General features: G+C 33.6%; 1 protein-coding gene across 6 annotated transcripts in view; it reads right to left on the reverse strand.

Moving 5' to 3' along the window:
- Positions 1-21,297, reverse strand: part of MYO16 (myosin XVI) — a 499,709-nt gene that overhangs the window by 289,041 nt on the left and 189,371 nt on the right. For all 6 annotated transcript variants that reach the window (XM_016145252.2, XM_016145250.2, XM_016145255.2 and 3 more), the window contains 4 exons: positions 18,431-18,555; positions 12,935-13,060; positions 4,642-4,717; positions 1,551-1,704 (listed from right to left, as the gene is read on the reverse strand). In XM_016145252.2, coding sequence (XP_016000738.2) covers positions 1,551-1,704; positions 4,642-4,717; positions 12,935-13,060; positions 18,431-18,555 — 481 coding nt within the window. The remainder of the gene's footprint in view (positions 1-1,550; positions 1,705-4,641; positions 4,718-12,934; positions 13,061-18,430; positions 18,556-21,297) is intronic.

The raw sequence follows: 21,297 nt of genomic DNA on the forward strand, positions 1-21,297 counted from the left end.
CTGGCATAAAAATCAATCTCCTTTACAACACAGTTAAAAAATCCAGTCTAATGAGTATATTCTAGTATTAAGTAAAGTTCAGTGCATTTATGCATGACTTTAACCTCTGAATTATCTAGATTAATTTTAAATTAAAAATGTTTTTGAATGCCTGTCATGAGACAGGCTCTGAAATGAAATTGTCCCCCTTTGATCTCACTCATAATAATGGCCTTGTGACACATCCACGAGCAGCATCTTTTCCACTTCACAGGTAAAAAATCGAATCATGCTAATTCTGGGCCTCCCTCTACACCTGAGAAGTGGGAGAATTTGTTTGGTGGATGAATCTGAGAAGAGTGTATCCTCAGCCCCTCTCTCCTTTTTCTTGGAGCAAGGCTTCCTGCAGAGATTATAGCTTTTCCTCTTCCTTCGTATGGTAGCCTCATCTGTCTGGGAAGCCCCTCACCAGGGAGACCTGATCTGGTTTGTGGGTGCCGAGCCAGTAAAGCTGCCTAATTATGGGGTGTACTTATAAACCCTCTCAGCTGTCACATTCAACTATGCCCTCTAAATATATCCTCTATCACTGATCGGGTATAATTTGGGCTCCATCTTTTCTCTTTGATTATTTTGATTATCTCTCAGATTGTTCAGAACCCAGTTAGTGCCCTCAAATATTCCAGTATTAGACATAACCTCCATTGCCAGAGAAGAAACGTGTTCGAAACATGGAGGTAACTTCCTCAGGGTCTCACTGCTGATAAACAGCAGATTTTGTTTCCAAACTGAAAAATATTTTATCTTTTTTTATGTATTGATTTCATTTACTGAGATATAATTCACTTCACACAAAATTTACACTTTTAAATTGTATAATTCAGTGTTTTTTAGTATATTCACATCTATTTCCAGAACATTTTCATTATCCCTCAAAGACCCATTTCCGTCACTCCCCATTATCCTCTCTCCCCAGTTCTGGAAAACATTAATAGACTTTCTCTTTCTATAGATTTGCAAATTCCGGAGGTTTATTACTAATGGAATTGTACCATAGGTGGACTTTTGTGTCTTGCCTTGCCTCACTTAGCATGTTTTCAAGGTTTATTCTCCTCGTAGCATGCTTTGTATTTAGGAGATATTTTAGACAATAAGAAATCATTAATTTTATACATAAGAGAGAAAAAATAAATATTTGTATGTTCTGCTCTAGGAAATTTAGCCATTATGATAGTCACTGGTAACCCTACATATCAGTTTAGCTAAAATATGGAGTGTGTTTAAAATATTATCTTTGATTCCATGGTGACAAATATATTTAATAATTTAAATATTAAGCTTTTAAAAAAATCCAAATTTTTATAAAAGTATTTTAAACTCATTACTGTTAACAAATATTTTTTGATAAATATTGATATGAAGCTTCAATGTTCTAAATTTCAGTTGAGAGACAGACTTAATATTGACTGTAAAATGACTGTCTGGTTATTAGAGAGGAAGTAAATTGAGAATAATTAACCCATCAATGAACCAGGTCTATAATTTTCTCATTCTAGAAAGAAGGCACTTACAGCTTACTGGAAAGTACTGGAAGATCTTGAATGATCTCTTCATATGGCTCCTCTTGTGCTAAGGTAGGCACAGATAAAGGCTCTTTCATTTTTTCTTCCCAGGCAATTTCAGCTTTCAGCAGCATTTCCTCAATGAACTCAGATGCTGCGACATCTACATACAACAATAAGAAAATCAGAAAAAGTAGGTGGTGAAATCACAGAAAATGATTTACTTTCCGTAGTTCTGATATTCTGAAACATTAAAATTTATAAACACACAAAGGAAAACAAAAACAGTAAAAGTCTATGGTAGAAATAAAATTATAGCACTGCCATTTAAAAAGACTTTACATCAGTGACATATTTAATTACAGATGAATTAAAAAATATAAAAATAATTTTCACTGAATAGTGATGTGTAATCTGTAAAATCATTGAGAAGTTAAGCCTGAGAGAATTTAATATTTTATTCTCAGTGAAACTCTTCCTTCGTATTGGAGAATACAAAAGAAAATGATAAAAATAGTTATACCTTCCTAATGACTATTATAAAACATGTAGTGGGCATTCCAAAACATTCTACTAAATAGGTAGATGTACAAATAAAGAGTCAATATATGTTATTCGAACAGTGGGTCTACCCTCTCTTCCTGATCTGTTTTCTTAATCTGAAATATAATTATACTTCCTTATAAATTACACATTAACAGTGACACCTGAACATATTTGAGCAGCAATACAGATTTACATTAATTAAATTTATACTTACAATTGAAAGTGAAAATCAATAAATCCTGAAAAATATTCATATTAATAAGATATGAACCTAATAAAACCAACTTCTTTTCAACCCTCATAACCAGCTTGCATGACCACCTATGTCTATTAATTTGAGTCATGTGGCTATATAGGCTGGATGTGGTACTTTGGCTACCACGAGAAGATATTTATGCTAGGATTTTGTTATGCTAGGATTTTGTTATACTTTAGGTTAAATCATAACCACATAACAAGTAGGAGAAAGCTCTGCTTCCTTGCCTCAGGATACTTTTTTAATTCTACCTAACAGTTACACCGCAAACTTCCTTTATCCTCCAGATGAATTTTTATTCCGATATCCTCCAGATGAATTTTTATTCCAAAATCAAGAAACACAAAACAGCAAGAATATAATAAAGTACTGTGATGATTTTCATTTGCTCATGATATGGGTGTCTAATTTACAGTTCTCTCTACCATTGTTTCATCTGGCTCATTCTTCTTGCTGGGATTATATATTGAGATATCTTACATTTACATGAAACCTCTCACTGCATTATAGCTTTTTGTCCCTTGTGTCTGAGAGAAGTATTTTCATTCAATTAACAAATGTTTATTCAGTCTACCATGGTTCATCACTGTCTCTCATGATCAACATGACAGAGAAAAAGGATTATGTTGGTGACAGGCTTGGCATGACCAACACAGGCAAAATTACCCAAGAGAGTCAGCACACACTAGGCCTGAAGTGACCAGAACTAAGTCTATGCCAGATGTTTAGTCATTTCCTAGTGCTCTAGGGCTGCCATTGCCTTGGCTGTTCATTTTAGTATAGCTGACTCTACACCTCACAGGGGAATGTATGACAGATGGGAATCTATGCAGTTAAGGGTCAGTCACATATTCCCTTCTCTGGTAAAAAAGTCAGGGATATGAACTGGGAAAACATGATCTCTCAAACTAAAATAAAGTTAACATATGATATCACTTATATTTTATAATAAATATATTTTTAAAAAATAGAAAACACTACAAATTTCTATTTGCTTCTTTAATATTTACCATTAGACATATTTTTTGCAGTTAGTGTTAAGACGACTGCACTACTATTAATATTAGCCTGATTCTAAGGTTTGAGACTATTAAGCTATCCTATAGTTCCATTTATTAAACCTTTATTTTAGCAGAGAACATGAATAAATATTGAACAATAATACTTACTTTCAATAAAATAAAAGTAGAGTAAGTCTTTCATCTTGCTCTAAACTGGTGATTTATCAGGTAATCATGATCCCATAGTATATCAAACTAGAAATCTCAGGCTTAAATTGCTTTTAAGTGAGTGGAAATATAGCAACAAGAAGAATAAGCAGCTATAAGTTCTTCAGATCAATTACTACCTCAAAATTTTTATATTATTTTGTTACTTATGCTAGACTTTTCTTTGCTATTTAGAATTCTTTTATTTTTAATATACCAAAAGTAACTTATGAGCAGTAACAGTGTTGTTGAATTTTAAAGCTAAAAATAATGTGCCATTTATTTTTAAAATAAGTACATGAATATATAAAAAGAACATTAATAAAAAGAACTCCAGAAATTTTCAAAAATATATTTATTAAAAAAAGCAACATTAGTCTCTGGCTATGTCACCCTGAACAAGCCCAATCTCATCTGATCACGGAAGCTACGCAGGGTCAGGACTGGTTACTACTTGGATAGGAGACCACCTAGGAAAACCAGGTGCTGTAGGTGTAAAAATTAAATAAAAAATAAGGGACCGTAAGCTGATAAGCTCCTTGCAATCTGTGAGGTCAACCAAGAGTTGCCTTGCCTAAAAAAAAACAAAAAAACAAAAAAAAAAACAAACAAACAAACAAAAAACAAGTAACGTTAAACTAAGATTTTCAAACTTTTCAATGAGCTGCAGAATATTAGACTCTAGATCTTGCAGTATAAATATCTCTGCAGAAAAACACAAGTATTGTATTAAAACACCCTAATGAACAAATCTGTGTTAGGTACGATGAAAACCTAGTTAAACAACAGCAAAAATAAACTTTAAAGTAAGTGACACTTCAGAAATCACTACCTTGGAAGTTTCAACATTGAAAAGAAAATTATAATGAAGTACATAGTACCCTGTAAATTTAACTGCTATCTAATATCCAGCCTCTTTTAGTGGAACAGTGTATGTGAGTTTTTGAATCATGCTTGAACTGGGATGGTTTCCACAAAGTTTCTCATGAGGGGCCAACTCGTATTTCCTAGCTATGCTCATCATAGATGAACAACACACATATGAAGGAAACAGTACCTGCTCAATGGTCCCAGGATGCTCATAACTTACCTGAGGCCTTCTCTTCATTGCAGTTCAGGAGGTTTGGATTTGCCTGATGCATCAAAAGAAGTTTTACCAGATTTGTCTGAAACATTAAAGATAATTGAAATAGGAAACACCATGCTGGATACTGAAGATTCATCAGTAAATGATACATAGTTGTGGCCTCATGGGGCACTTATGGTTGGAGAAATGAGAATGCATTAGTATTCCCTACTACTACACTAAATGTTTCTTATGCTCTCCATTTCCAGATCTTTTTTTAAAATGACACATTTAAACTATTTCAGCAATTAATGCATTCAAACCAAAATTATTTATCAAATGAGGAATGAACCATTTGAGGATTTAAAAAAGTACACAACACTTTTCAGATTTATTGGAGGACATCTTCTGGGACAAATTGATGAGACTGATATATTTTAAAATTTTATTATAAAATACAACATACATAGAGTACATAAAATGTACATGTGCCATTGAAAGAATGACAATGAAATAAAGTCCAGAAACCCAACTTTTAAGTATGTCATTAATGGTAGCTTCGTGTGTTCCTCTCCCTATTTCCCAGAGCTGACCACCATAATGAATGTTGGGCTAACCATTACTGCGTCTTCTTTACATGCTTTGCCCTTACATGTGAAAGTATCCCTAAACATCACATTGCTTAGTTTCATCTGTTTGATATTTATAGAAATGAAATCCTGTTGCATTTATTCTTCCATGACTGACCACAAGTAACTAAACTCATGGGAAATAAAACTGTTGCAATTACCAAAATTATTAGAGGTTAAGGTGACTGACATTCTATGTTTCTGTGTATGTATGTGTGTGTATAAAAGAAAACTAGTAGAAAATGTATTTAAGTTGAAATTGAAATTCACACAAGTTACTGGATATAGACTTTTACTCATTCTGTGGACAGTTGTATTTCAGTTTGGGTAAATTTAGCAAAAATTAATTTCTTCATTGGTCATTTAAATTATCTCTTTAAAAAGTTAAAAAAATAGCAATCAATATTCAGAAATACCCAAATTCTTAGTTCAGTTAGTAAAAGAGACTGTTAATAAAAAGAAACTATGTTAAAGGCCCCAGGGAATTCAGAATTTATATATCCTGCACTCATTGGTGTGTTCTCTACATTTTAATGAGTAAATGCTCTGACTCAGATCTGAAGTATTTTATATCTAAAATATAAAAACATCATATAAATTATTAATATTAACTCTGTTTGTAATCCAAATGTGACTCCTTATTAAAGAAATAGTTCTGCCTTCATTCTTCAAAATATGTGCTTTTACTCTGCACAATTTCTCTGTATTTTTGGACACACTCCTTTACTTCTACAGAGCAGCCTCACTCTCCCATGTCTATTCCAACTCAGACTCCTCTGATAAACCTTTTTATACTGTTAAATATGGTGTTGCCCATAATATTTTGCTCTCTCTTTCCATTGCATAATATTTCTTTGAGTAATCTATCAAAAATCTCTACTTCTCGACCTACCCAATACCTTGCACATGCCCAAGTATCTCTTGGATATCTCCATCAAGGTTTTCCCCATTGGCCAACCAGACACAAGTTGTATGCTCACTTCATTCATTTATTTATTCAATGACCCACTGAGGAAGACAAGCATCTGCTAAATTAGAGCACTCCCTAACTCTTTCAGTAAATAGTAACTGAGTACTCTGTGTCAGGCACTGTGCTGATAAATAAATGTACCTGCACTCAGTTCTCATCAGCTAGAGGAAAATAAGAACAAATGAAGATAATTCTGATGTGCTATGATAAGTGATGTGATACAGGAGATGCAGGGTGCTATAAAGGGTACGTGAGGGGAGCCATTTCACTGGAATTCAGGAAATTAGAAAAGACAGCCAGGGAAGTGACATTTCAGTGTAGTCCTGCAAGTTAAGTAAGATTTAACCACTTAACACTTTCAAGAAGAGCAAAGAACATGAAAGAGAGGCACATGATAGCATATTCTTAGAAACTGAAAGTTCAGTATGGCTATATCCTCTAACCTCATAAGGGGAAGCAGGAGAAATAAAACTGGAGGGTTAAGCAGAAGCTCAGGCACGTGGTGGCTTTTAAACTGTGTTATGTAGCAAGCATCTCATGTCAACAAGAATGGAAGGATATTGTGTTTAAATAATTTAACTATCTTTGCATTTAGAAAGGTTATTGTAGCCACATTGTTGACAACAGAGTAAACCAGAGGTGGGAAGGTCTGTTAGGACGTTGGCAGGTTGATCCTGATGTAGACTGCTGAAGCACTAGACAAGAAAAGGGGCAATGAGGAAGCACAGATTCACCGGTCATGATTATAGCTCAAATAGCTGAAAACTATTTACTAGGTCAGAGCTTGTGGGCTCAGTGGGTCACTAGATGTGGAAAATGAAAGAGAAGTATGAAAAGGATAATATTCAATTTGGGGATGAGTAAATGATGAAACAGAGAAGGAGCAATGGATTGGGGATGGGAAAAAGAAGATGATAATTCCCTTCGTACACAGTTGAGTTAGAAGGCAGGTCGATCGAGATTACCCACTGGGCAGTGGCCTTCTTCAGTCTGGAACTTGGGAGAGAAATGGTAGAAGGCTCTGGGAGCCATGAGCATGCAGGGTATTTGAAGCTGCAGGTGTAGAAAGTACCAAAAGACATATAAATACTGAAAAGAGAGGGAACCTAGGATAGAGTAGTAAGCTTAACAATACTGGAATCTTGTAGGTATAAGAGGAAAACCAGACAGAGTTTTAACTTCTTTCCAAAGTTAAAGAAGAAATATCTAAAGGAAAAAGACAATAACCTCTGAATATATCTCAATTCTTATCTTTTGGGTAAAAATGTATTTGAGAAGGTAAACAACTCCTTTGAACATCAAGATGTATGGGTTGCAGTATACAAAATACTTATGAAGAAAAGGATATGTAGATTTTAGCATTTCCGCAATTATTTTCTTATTTTTTGTTGCACTATTGCCAATCCTGTTACAAACATTAAAATATATACAAGACTAGAATCAAATTTTATTTTATGTATAAGTCATGAAAGAATTGTTACTCACATAACTTATTTAGTTCCCAGTTTCAGACAAGAACAGGCATCTCTTTTTTTTTTCTCAATGAAAAAGTTAATGTATTTAAAAGGGAAGTTTTATAATATATATGTTATCCCAGTATAAATGTCAATAATAAATATTTTTATAAATTACTGATTACCACCTCCATAAAGGTATTTATATGTGTAAGATATTTCTAAGAAAGTAAAATTGCTGCCAATGTCTCTAAAAATGCCATTAGTCTTTCTAAAGTGTTAGCATTTCTAAAGCTTTTTTCTGAACCGAGATGCATTTATTTACAGTAAATGTCTTTAGAGTTATAAATTTCCCATGCATATAAATTGATATTCAACTAAAACCAATTTCTAAAACATTCTTTCCAAAATGAATATTAAATGATATTTCATGGGTGAACAATTTTTAAAATAATTCTAGATATCATATGCTATATTCTTGACAACATCATCAAAAAACAATTTACTCTAAACCTTCAATTAACATAAATCTCTTACTTAATTTTTTAGTTTGAATCAAGGAAGAATAGTTTGGTTCTGGTGTCATACTCTAAAAGAAAATCCTCACTCTACCTCACAGCATTAGAACTTTGCTTCTGTTCTTAGTTGATAGATTCGCTCATTCAATTTCTTCAGTTACTCTGAGGGACAGAGGGATAGCACAGTGGGCAACTCAAAGTCTCTGCTGTTTCGGTGCTTACATTCTGGCAGAGACCCCATTCCAGTAGGTTTAATGGAGCAAAACAGAAATGACACACATGCTCTTAGGTCTCTCTCTGGTGCTAAAATGTATAAGGGTTTAGAAAATACTAAATTAATGGTTAGTCTTTTTCTAGAGAAGCAAAGAATAAAAAGTGAGATTATTTTTTAAATATGCCTCATTTAAATACAGTAAATGGCTATTTCTGGAAAACACTATATTGGACATCTGTCTGTACAAATCTAGCAACTGGGTCAACTGATTAGGGCACCTGCTCATTGATGCTTTGATGATGCATCTGCCTTCATTATTCTCAGCGATCTTCTGAGCTTTTCAAAAATTCCCTTATAAAGAAATGTATTGATTGTTCTCATTAATTAAAGATCCTAGGGCTAGGCTCTATGGAAGAAGAATTATTGAGGCTTATTAGGGCCACACAGCCAGTGAGTTAGGTAAACTGTCACTTAGAGCCAGTGAGAAGGTCATGGTAGTCATCAAAACAAACCTGGTTTTTTTCACTTAGTTTGGTGTGGAATATAGGTGTGTTTGTGTGAAGGGGAGTGTCTTGGAAAAAGAAGAAAGAATAGGGAGTCTAAAGAAAGAGAAATAATGGTTTTAAAAGTTATATTTAAATATTTTGCTGCTGGGCTTGAAAAAAAAGAAACAATTAAAAAGTTTCTTAATTCACTTAACATTAAGAAATGATGATAATAGGAGATATAGCTGGCACACTAGAGATGTAGTAATAAAAACATCAATCTTAATTACTCTAGATCTTACAAAGTAAATGCCCCTTTTGACTCATATTTCTCATCTAAATTCGTGACTATGTTTCTTTTCTCTAGGCTAAAAACGCAGATTTAGAAAATCCAAAGTTTAAGAAATTTTTCGAATGTGGTAGGTAAATGGGGTGAGAGTACCGACATCTACTAATTCTCTCTGCCTCATGTTAACCACTGATTCTTCTATATTATGACTTTTGTGTGACAAGAATCTTTAGAAAGCTTTATGAAGGAAGGAGCGATTGTACTGGGCTTACCTTACATCACTGAGGTGTGGCAGGTATCACATTAGGCATACGTATTAATCATTAAATGATTTTTTCATTGTTAAAAAATGTAAATTAACATTTTAAAAAATCTACTTTCATCACTAAAACCAATTGCAAATCTTTTATTATATAGGTAACCTGTTTCATTACCTTAATATATTCCTTAACCTTTTGTCATGGTTATATAAAACATGTTTGTTTCCAAAATTCAAATATTATCTGACTGTAAATTTGCCTTTTAATACTTATCATACAATAAAGCTCTATTATAGAACCTTTAAACATGTATTTCCTTGGGTAAAAGTTTCCATTTCTGCAAAGTAGGGTTTCTTATGAACCCATAAAAAAAACCTATGCCTCGTTTTCATAAAGGTTTCTTGATCTCTGAAATGTAGGTGTACTTTTTGTGTCTCTAAATTTCTGAGAAAAGAATCAGTAGCTTCACCTGATTGCCTAAGGGATAAATTTCCTGATAGGCACTACTTCTTTCTTCCTTAATCAGTATAGCTTCCAAGCTATGGAATAGAACTATCTAGCTCATCCTTCAATATGTGAGTCAGGAAAAATTGATCACATTTAGGGATGCTCAACATGCAGAACCAAAGAAGGTAACAGATACTATATAATAAAAAGATTATGTAAATGCATTCATTTCTACTCTGCCTCACAGGTGTGTTTCATGTGAAGATAACCATAAGTTAAATTCCTTTCATCACACTTTATCAAGCTTGACGAAGCTTTCAGAAATAAGTATTCTTCGAAACAGAAACAGTTGTTTTAAAACACATCAACTAAGACTGGTTTCTTGGTCCTCTCTGTTAATTATACAATAAACACTAGAAATAAGAAACAACCCAGGAAGAACTCTGGAAAGTTGAAAGAGGAAGGTAAATTGACTAAGAACCCCAAGAAGGAAAGAATCACACAGAGGCAGGGTAACCGATATCCTCACACCCAATAGAAAAGGTATCTCCTGAGAGGGTGTTTCCTACCCTCAAACTAATAGCACCCTCTTTCCACTGAACCTGAGATTCTCCTTCCCCACAGAGATGAGAAAGGCTGAGAGGGGGCTTTTGCAGGAGGGAATCTGCACCAACAGTCCCCCAGCCCTGAAAATCTTTTTGACCACATAGAGATTGCCCTACCTGACCAAGAGACATGGAATAGCCCGACTTGGGGAAAATCCTTGCATACTTTTAGGGGGCTCCAATGGAAACCAGTGGCAACACACACTGGGGCACCAGAAAAACCAAGTATGCCAAAATAACACCTCAAAGGATCTGACTATTAAGCTGCCATTGGAACTACAGCCCACTCAAGTAGACAAGGACCTGTGTGCTAAATCTAAACATGGTGACTGCTGGTTAAAATAGAAGATTTATATAAAACCAAGACTCTCTTAACATAATAGTCAAAAGGTCCAAGATACAATTGGAGCTCACTCATCATACCAAGATAAGGAAATTACAGTTTGAATGAGGGGAAAATGATTAACTAATTCCAAAAACAAGATGAATTCTCCTGGAATTATTTGATGATAATTTTAAGGCAGCCATAATAAGAATGCTTCGACAAAGTTACAAATTCTCATGAAACAAATTAAAAAATAGAACCAAATGGACATCATAGAACTGAAAAATACAAATACATCAATTCATAACAAATATTTGATTTGATCTGCAAACAAATAAAACATAGACTATGCACTGAGTTCTGACAAAAATTGTTAAATTTCTAATAACATAAATAATGACATATTTTGTGCATGGTGCATCTTTAAACAAACTTTGTAAAATCTAATCCTATTCTCCCAGAGTTTATTATCTCATAAAAGTTGTTAAAGAAAACGAATTTGTTACTTTTTAAAATGTTATTGATTCAAAATCTAAAATTCCAATCAAGAAAAGTGAAAAATTGGGTAAAATGAAAGCTTTGATTCATTCAAGTTGGTGTAGTATTCTGCTACATTTTACTATGCTATCACTCACTTCCAGATTTAGCTCCTTCCAAAAGCAATCCCTGGCTATAATGGACAGGCACACTTTGATAATCCACTGATTACCTTTTCTTCAGCAAAGGCCATCCATTTGTGTTCCAGGAAACAGTACTTGCTTATATTTTTGCTTCTCTATTTTTAACTAATCACACAACTTCTTACCCAGTATATTTCAGGCTCTTGCTGGGCTAGAAATGGAGTACTGAAGAACTGATCTCCCAATATTCTAATGGTCTAATGGGATTTGGGGACCCTGGACCCCTGAGGACAATGACATCAGCTACCTGCAGTCTTATTCCCTTAACTCAGCCATTTATTTACACACATACTTGTCAAAAGCAGTTTAGGGTTTATAAACAGTCTGGGTTTATAAATATTTATTAAATAATTAAATCTTTTTTCTACAGAAAATGTCAAAGCAAGCAACATTTTTATTAGTTTGAAGACTTTCCCTAAGCAAGGTGCTTTTTCTAAAATGCTTGTAATGAAAATGTTTTCAATATTTTCAACACTTGCACTACTAAAACTGTATTATAGACTTTTTTATGTACCAGTTAGGATCTAAGGGGTTTAACTTCCTATAAATTCAATAAGTTTGGTTGTTACCTCAAACTAATGTTTGAAAATCAACAAGTTTAGCCTAAATCTCCATATATATGTAAAACTAAGCTATTTTCCATACTATTACTACTAACACTCTAACACACAAAATATATTTTTATAAACTTATTTTAATATTAATGAGTTATTATGAACAATGCTGTCTCAACATTCATCTATGTAAATCATTTAAAAGTTAGTTTGCTTTTTCATTATGATATAAGGGTACCTACTGAGAAATTAATTTTTGCAATAGTAACTCAAGATGTATTAGCTAGAGACAAAAATCAATTCAAAGAAAGAACTCTGCTACCCACTCTCATTCGTTAAAATAAAATATAATTTATAGAGAAAAATAAAATATAAAATGTAATTTTGCTTACATTTACTAACTATAGTAAACAAACAGAACTATTGCAAACTTATGAAATGGTAAGTTTATAAGAACTATATAATATGTAAAAACTGCATTAAGTCCACGTTATAAAGAATGTGTATGTTTTGATTATTTCTCCAATGATTTTGGCTACAATATGCAGAGTCCTGAGAAATGTATGTTATTATATATCATTCTAAAAGTAAATGTTTTCTTTTAATCAAAAATATTGGTCTAATAAGATGATGCCATTAAAAGTCAAATTACACTTATCTGGGTGATCACTTTGTAAGGTATATAAATGTCTAATCACCATGTTACACGCTTAAAACATCTAATATTGTATGTCAACTGTAATTGAAAAATAAATTTTAAAAAAGCAATAGAAAAGTCAAATTACATAATAATTAGTACATGATTTAAAATAAAAACTAAATTAAACATGAAATGATGCAATGATTATAAAATAAATTTTCGAAAATAATTCAGGAAACCATTTTACCTGGCCATACTTTGCTGCCAAATGGAGTGGGGTCCAGTACTGATTATCTACTATATTGAGGTCTCCACCATTTTCCAAGAGAAGAGATACCACCTCCTTGTAGCCACTAGCACATGCCATATGTAACTGCAAGAAAGAGATAATTCGTTATTTATCTTTAAAAAGTAACAATATTGATACAGTTTTATCAGTAGTTTAAAAAGAGCTATTTAATAAAGTATTGAATATGAAATACAGATACCTTTAATGAAAGGAACATATATGTAATTTTATTTATTTGGTACAGGTGGATGACATGCTTCGAAAAAGGCTTATGGATTAATCGTTTATTATTTTCCTTCTGACTCTGCCCTTATTCATGTAATTCCTATTTCCCACTCTAGTGTCCCTTTCTACTACAATCTGAATACTTTCAAATACAAAATATGGTGGTAATACCTTATTACTTTTTACCCCCAAATCAAACATGTACTGACTACTTCTAAAATTCCAGCACTGTATTTGGTATTATAGGAGAAGGAGTCAAAGATATAAATGACAAGGAAATATGATCACTGTGATGCTTATAGACACGTAAAAGGGAGAGGAACACCAGAAAGAATGTATTAATCCTGACAGGTTTTAAAACAATTATGTAGCCATCATTTTAACATTCTCCCAGTTATGTTCTTAATGCAACTGGAAGTTTAGAAATGAGGCCTCAAGAACTATGATGTGATCGGGGTGGGGAGAATCTTTCAAATAGTTTAGATTAGGGAATTCCTGTTTCTAAGGTAGCAGTCTTTATTTGTAAGTAAACTATCATCAAACCCAATTTAAATTAGGTTATTAAATAACTGCATGATTGATTTTGTAATCATGATAATTAAGAATAGAAAACTACACCAAAAGAAAAAAGAAAAGCTAATATAAAAGTAAGAAAAACAATAGCTTCTAGTTTTGTAACATGGAATTTTGTATTTTTCTTTCCATTTTTGCTATAAAAATAAAATTATAATAAAGTCAGAAAGACTTATTAAATGTATATTTTTTTATAAAATGCAGAGAAAACATTTGGTTTTCTAACTTTAGACTTAAGGAACTTATATCTATGGTGATATTCATATGTTTATTTCTTGTACTTTCAACTACTTTAGAATGACAAACAAACTCATCTAATTTAAGGCATAAACATTGAGATTAAGTTTCACATCAATCTTACTATGCTTTTTACACACAGAATTCATCTTATTAATATTCTAGCAAATAGTCCCCCCAAAAATATAGCCACAGGTATTTAAGAGAAATATAATTTTGTGTACTTGTTCGCCTAGAGAACTAATCTTTCACGTACTTCTAAATTCATTCTACATTATTTGAATCAATTATTTGAGTCAATGTATGGCAGGTTACTCTACACTATACACACTAATATCTGCATCTTAGAAGACTTTCATTTTTAGTATAAAACTGCATTAAGAATATATACATTAGTTGATTAGCACCTGATGTTAATGATGTCAAATTCATAGGATCGAACCCTTTATGACTAGATTTGCTTTCCATCCAGCAAAAATTGTATTCCTCCATTTAAAATTTAGCCCAACTCTCACTCAGTCATCTCATGCACTGCTCACAAGGAAAACACTAGAAGGAAGACAGGCTTGGCTCTCTCAGTAGAAAAGCTATCCAAAGCACAAGCCAACAAAGACACCTGTGGAGGCAGGCAAATTTAACATAGCAATCTCAGAACAAAATCAAAAGACCCTTTTGATTACATCCAAGTCATCACAAGAGGTAACAGAATTGTTTTTTCAGAATTTTAAAAAATTATCGTAATACAATATCAGGATCCTAGGGCCTTTCCCTTGATTCTTAGGCAATCGACTTCTGAACCCATAAGTAAGTTACTAGACTGCATGAGAATATAAGTTTCTCATCACTAAAGTTAGAGTTGAAATATACATAGAATAAAAAAATGTCTATTTTCTGAAATGAAATTTACACTCCTGCCCTTGTTCTGTCTTTAGCTGGAAGATAACAAGTGCCCAAATGTGAACATGTTCATCACTATGGTATCTTAGAATACGCCTCTCCTGGTATTTAATGGGTTCTTATAAAAACACACAGATGGTCACTGTTTCTGTAGAGAAGTGGCAGCACCTATTTGGAAGCACAGTTCTCATCAAAAATTATTCCAAGTTGGAAATCAACTACCTAATTATAACGCAGGACAAGACATTAGAGCACTTTCACAAACACTGTGCGTTAAAGTTATAAATTAGTCCTTCTATCCGTATAACCAACCAGCTGTGATACAGTTAGCATCTTGTTTTTGCAGATGGAGAAGGTGAGGATTAGGTCATTTAGGTAACTGGTCCAAGGAAGTATGGTGACTGTGGTTTGAAACCACTTTCTACCGCGCTATCCAGACTGTAATTTTGAAATAGCAAAGGAGAGTGGACATCTAGGTTAGCGAGGCTACCAGAAAACACTGCAATATTAACGCTCCTGACAAACCTTGCTTTTATGTCATAAACTTATTTTTTGTAATATATAACTTTTCTTTCTCCTATAACTCATCTCCTTCCTCATATATGAATCCCATATTAAAATGTTGGTCTCTAGAAGATGCTCACCAATTACACGATCGCTTTGGTTTTCCCTTGGCAAATAATCCATGTACACAATGCCATGTTTGTTAAGTGTGGCTTATTGCCTTCTTGCATATTTTGCACAATCATCACAAGGTTTCCAGAAATGAAAACACACAGATTCTCAGACTCCAGTTAGAAGTCTGAAGTCCAATCACACAGGATCCCTATAACACTGCCTATCCCTGACACGGGGAGTACAACAGACTTCAGTGAAGACAGAGAACAAGGTCATGAGTACATTTATTTGTTATCCCATATGAGGATCCTATTTTAACCACCTCAAATAAAAGCTCATAACACTATATTAATTTCATACTACCTCCTCGCAAACTGCAGAAGGCTATATGTCTCAATGTAATAAAATATTGTGTGTGTGTGTGTGTGTATCTCAATGTAATAAAACAGCCCAGAAATAAACCCGCACCTATATGGTCCATAATTCTGACAAAGGAGACAAGGATGATATATAATGTATATTGTAAAGAGATGGTAAAGACAACCTCCTCAATAAGACATGCTGGGAAAACGGGAGAGACACATGCAAAAAAGAAAAAAAAATTAAACCAACTTCTTATACTATATACAAAAATAAAGTCCATGTGGATTAAAAGACTTAAATTTAAGACCCGAAACCACAACACTCCTAGAATAAAACACAGGCTGTAAACTCTTTAGCATTAGCCTTAGCAATATCTTTCTGGATATGTCTCTATGGGCAAAGGCAACAGAAGAAACAAACAAACAAACAAACAACAAAAAAATGGGACTCCATCAAACTAAAAAGCTCACACAGCAAAGAAGCCATCAACAAAATAAAAGACAACCTGCCCGCTGGGAGAGGATAGTCACAAATTACACATCTAACAAGGGCTTAATATCCAAAACATATAAAGAACTCATATCATTTAATAGCAGAAAAACAAACAAGTTTAAAAAGGGGCAGAGGACTTGAACAGACATTATATATTTTTAGAAATATATAAACTTTTAATATCTTCTGCCAAAGAAAGAAACAAAGGGTCTATTGGGTTTCTATTATGTGTTAGATATTAGTGCATTACATGGATTAAACGTGCTCTTAAATCACCCACTCCAAGATGGATTTTGATCCCACCACGCCACTGAAACTACCTTAAATAAGAGACCAATGACTTCCATGTTATGAAGTCCAACAGCCAATCTGCCCTCTCCATTCACTGCCTTCTCAGCAGTATATAATAGTCTATTATTTCCTCTTTGTCATCACATTTCCTTCACTTGGCCTCTGAATATCTCATTCTCTTCCTTTTCCTCCTACGTTGGGAGTTGCTCCTTCCCATTTCATATCTGGATTTTCTTCCTCTTCTTCAAGCTCCAAAGCAGAATCTCAAATCCTCTTTCCTTCTATATCAAATTCGTGCTTTCATCTAGTGTCAAGGGTTTTCAAAATTGTGTATACACTAATGGTCCTAGAATTGTTTCTTCAGTCTAGATATCTCTTGAATTTCAGACTCCAATATCCAACCACAAACTCAACCTCTCAATGAAGATGGCTAAGATGTACTTCTAACTTTACATTTCCCAAACTGATCCTGATCTTTCCTGCTCTAAACTCAGTCCTCAGCCTCTTCTACCTCATTTGATGCCGATTCATCTCTTTAGTTATTCAAGCTAAAAATACCTGGAGTCATTTTGAAAGCTTTCTCTCTTATACCACATTTTCATCAGGAAATTGCAATGAATCTTCCTTTAATGTAGATTGAAATTAGCAACTTTTCATCACCCCGACTTTCTGTCTGAGCCACACTTTGCTTACGTAGAATACTGGAAAAGCCTCCTAACTGAACTCTCAGCTACACCCTCGCCCTTTTACACTCCATATTTAACAGCAGTCAAAGCGAGTGATCCTTTTAGAACTGAAGTTGGATCGTGTCCCGCCTCTCTTCAGAACTCTACAATGTGTTCCCATCTCTTTCAGAGTAACTGCCATTACCCTCACATGGGCCTGCAAGACCCTGCGTGATCTTATCTTGGTTACCGCTCTCCTCTCCTTTACTCTACTCAAGCTGTTTCTCAATCATAGCACAACTGTCTCTGCCTCAAGGCCATCGTCCTTAACCACTGTTCAGTCTGAAGTTTACTATGTTCAACCTCACACCACATTTTTTCCATGGTAGAAACTCAGTCCCTGGTTCCAACCTCTTCTGTGCATCACAGGCTTCAGAGCTTCATACCCTTCTCTGCTGCCCTAGTTTACTTTCCTTTTTTTCCTGAGCCTTAATACATATATTTCCACTCTAATTAATTTTAACTTCAGCATGCCCAGTCCAAGTAAATTTTATAGGTCAACAGGGCCAAATGTTCTGATTCTGATGATTGAACATTATGCTTATAAAAATGTTCATTCAACTTTAATTGGTCTTATTTTAACTTACTGCAGCTATTCCCGATAGCAATTTAAAGAAGCGATGATGGAAGTTTCCTTGAATTTAGAAATTCATTCACCAGACTAATCTATAGATGTTTTTTTTGCTTAAAATTAAAATGAAAACATTCTTCTATAAGTTCCATCTCAAAAATCACATTGACAAAAGGATGCATAAAAAAACTTCTAAATTTATAGGAAAAAATGTACATAAGTGAGAAAATGGAAAGAAAATATATCAATGTATAAAACACTGGTTTCCTCTGGATGGTGGCATAAATGACTTGCATTTTCCTCTGCATAGTTATACGGTTTCTAAAATTTCTGCAATAAATGTTACTTTTATGATCAGAAATAGGCATTATTTAAAAGTTAATTATATCTACTTCTGTGTTTTAGAAATACACTTAAGTTCTCCATCTGAGTACTATTTCAGAGTCAAGTATATTAACTTACCAGTGTTACTCCTTCATCATTTTTCTCGTTAACATTTCCTCCACATGATAAAAAGTGTTTGACATCTGTTAACATACTCATTGGTCTCTGAAGCTTCATCTGGTGCAGTGAGGTCAGATCCACTCCTAGGGGGAAAAGAGCCTTTCAAACAGAACGTAGAGATGCTTCTCAGCTGTTGGAGTGAACATTTAGTTTTATCTTATATTCTTTTCAATGTGTTCCTCTTTGAAGCTCCACTTCCACTTTGAATTTTCACTCCAAAGCACTATAATTATATTCTCTTGAAGGCATTCTATTTCTAGCTAGAGTATGGTCTTGAATAATTCTCCTCTCATTATATCCCAGAGACGTGATATGATGCCTTATACATGGCAGATTCTCAATGGATATCTATCTGCTTTAGTATAAATCAATACATATAACCCAAAGTATTTTAAGTATTTAAATTGAATTGAAAGAAGTTATAGCTATAAAGCTGTTGTTCTTTATGATTTTCTGACAAAACTGTTGCTCCTAAAAGCAATATAGTAACCTGTAATAGGAAAAAAAAAAAAAAAAAAAAAAAAAGACTTCTGCTGAAAAACTAGAAGAATTGGAATAAAGTCTGTAATTTAGTTAATCATACTGTGCCAATGTTAACTTCTTAGTTTGGATAACTGTACCATGGCTATGTAAACTGTCAATGTTGGGAGAAGGGCATATGGAAACTCTGTACTACCATTGTAACATTACTGTACATCTAAAATATTTTCATAACAAATTCTTTAAAAAGGATACTCCAATTGACCACACATGACTATTAATGTTAAAAAAGGGAGAAATAAACTAAAATTGAGTGAAGAACTGAGAGTCAAACTTAACGGAGGTGGGCGATTTATGTATCAAAGGCTCAGGTCTGTTCATTTCCTATTTATATCTCAATTCAGCACTGGTTTTAACCTCAGCTTCCATGATAGTGCAATCTCCATGGCAGCTTGTATACCTTCATTTATACATCCTCTGTTCCTAGCATTGGATCCTGGGATTAACAGGTTTTTACTAAGGAGAAATAATTCACCTTATTTCAAGTGATAGTGATGATGACGACAATGATGATGATGATGGCGACAACGACATCTCTCAGCAAGTGTTTGCTATGAACTAGCTACTCTTCTAAGCCGTTTTTATCTCTTACCTGATTGATTTGCCATTTTCCCTTAGAGGACACCACATCTGCCTCAAGGCATAGCTCATTCTCTGAGCCTGAATGAACACGAGCATAGGTACTCAGAAGTCAGGTTTTAGTGCTGTGTTTTGCACACTTACTATTTGTGCCAATGGGGGCAGGTCTTCTGCCTCAGTTTCTCCATCTTCAAAATAGAGCTGATAGTTCTTGCTATACTAATTGTTATGAGAATGTATTTGAAACAAGTGAAGCATATAAAACAGTATTTAGCTTCCCGTAAGCATTCGGTAAAAGTGAGTTATCAACATCTGTCAGCCTTCTGGTACACGAAATACATGGCGTTCATTTAGAAGTATCTTTCTTTGCATTAAGAAGGCAGAGAAGACCCAAACAAAATAAAGCAAAATGCAGTATTTGAATAATGTAGCTTGTTTCAAATGCTTTCTGTTCAAAGCAAACCCATTTTTGAAGAAACATGAAAGAGGAACACTATTAATCATACTTCGGCTTCCCAATCATCATGTGATTTCAGAAGAATTTTTTTAAATATTCCTAATAGGCACATTTCAGGTTTGTTAAGAACCAACTAAAACTGCCACTCTACTCTTATTTTAACTATCGTGGAACTTGACGTGAGTTAATTTTGGAAAATATTTCTCAGATGTCCGTGTTCAATGTTGCATGTTAAAGTAGCAGAAGAAACTGATGGTTACCCTGCTCTAAGCTTACATTGCTCTGTGTACTTTTATCATGTGACACTGTTTACTGAAGTGATATTTATCTTTTAGATATGTTTAAACATGCAAATTATTTAAACATGTAATTAAATTAAGTAATAAGAAAGAATAGGGGTCAAAGATGAAAGACAAATTAAAATAAAGCTTAGATATCACTCGTTTCAGACTCATTTAAAGTAAAATATATGGGAAAATAATCTATTTCTGGTCACTGTTGTGTAGATACCAGAGGAGAATATTATGACATTATATTCTATTATTTTAAAATTTAATTTTGAATCAAATATGAGACCATATAAGTGTGATTTTTAGATTTTTATTATATGTTAGGAAAAAAGCACAAGTTTATTTTTAGTAATACAACAGAATGGAAATTCCCTCTCTTCTTGGTCAAATTTCTTAAGCTGTCCTGGGAAAACAACAACCAAGATGGTCATAGTAAGTCTATTTTATAATGGATAATGACCCAATTCACTCTCTCTCTCTCTTTTTTTTTTTAAAGAAACTACATTTATTTTCATACTATTTTATGAAAAAAATTAAAAAATTCTGCTTACATTGATTATTTTTACAGGAACTTGGTAATTGTTTTAATCTAGGAAATAAGAAACAAAATCACTTACCTGAAATTCACAAGTTATTACATGTAATACTAATTACTACTGCCTGGTCACATTTGGTAATATCGAAAGATGCCTGTGCAAAACTGAAACCACATTAACACCGCAAGTCAATCTGAACCCTACGTTAACTTTCTTTAACTGTCCTGCTTAGTATTGTTTTTATAACAACTGAACTTTTCCTTTACTATCCATTCTGTATTGAAGTTACTCTGTGCTGCTATTACAGATAATTTTATCATTATTCTAACTATGAAATGACCCATCCCATGACTTTAGCATAAGATTTTCTTAGTGCCTAGAAGTTCATCTAACTCCAACTTTTGTCTCACAGTAAGCTTCCTA

The sequence above is a fragment of the Rousettus aegyptiacus genome, unplaced genomic scaffold (assembly GCF_014176215.1).
Source record: "Rousettus aegyptiacus isolate mRouAeg1 unplaced genomic scaffold, mRouAeg1.p scaffold_m13_p_11, whole genome shotgun sequence".
Classification (NCBI taxonomy): Eukaryota; Metazoa; Chordata; class Mammalia; order Chiroptera; family Pteropodidae; genus Rousettus; species Rousettus aegyptiacus.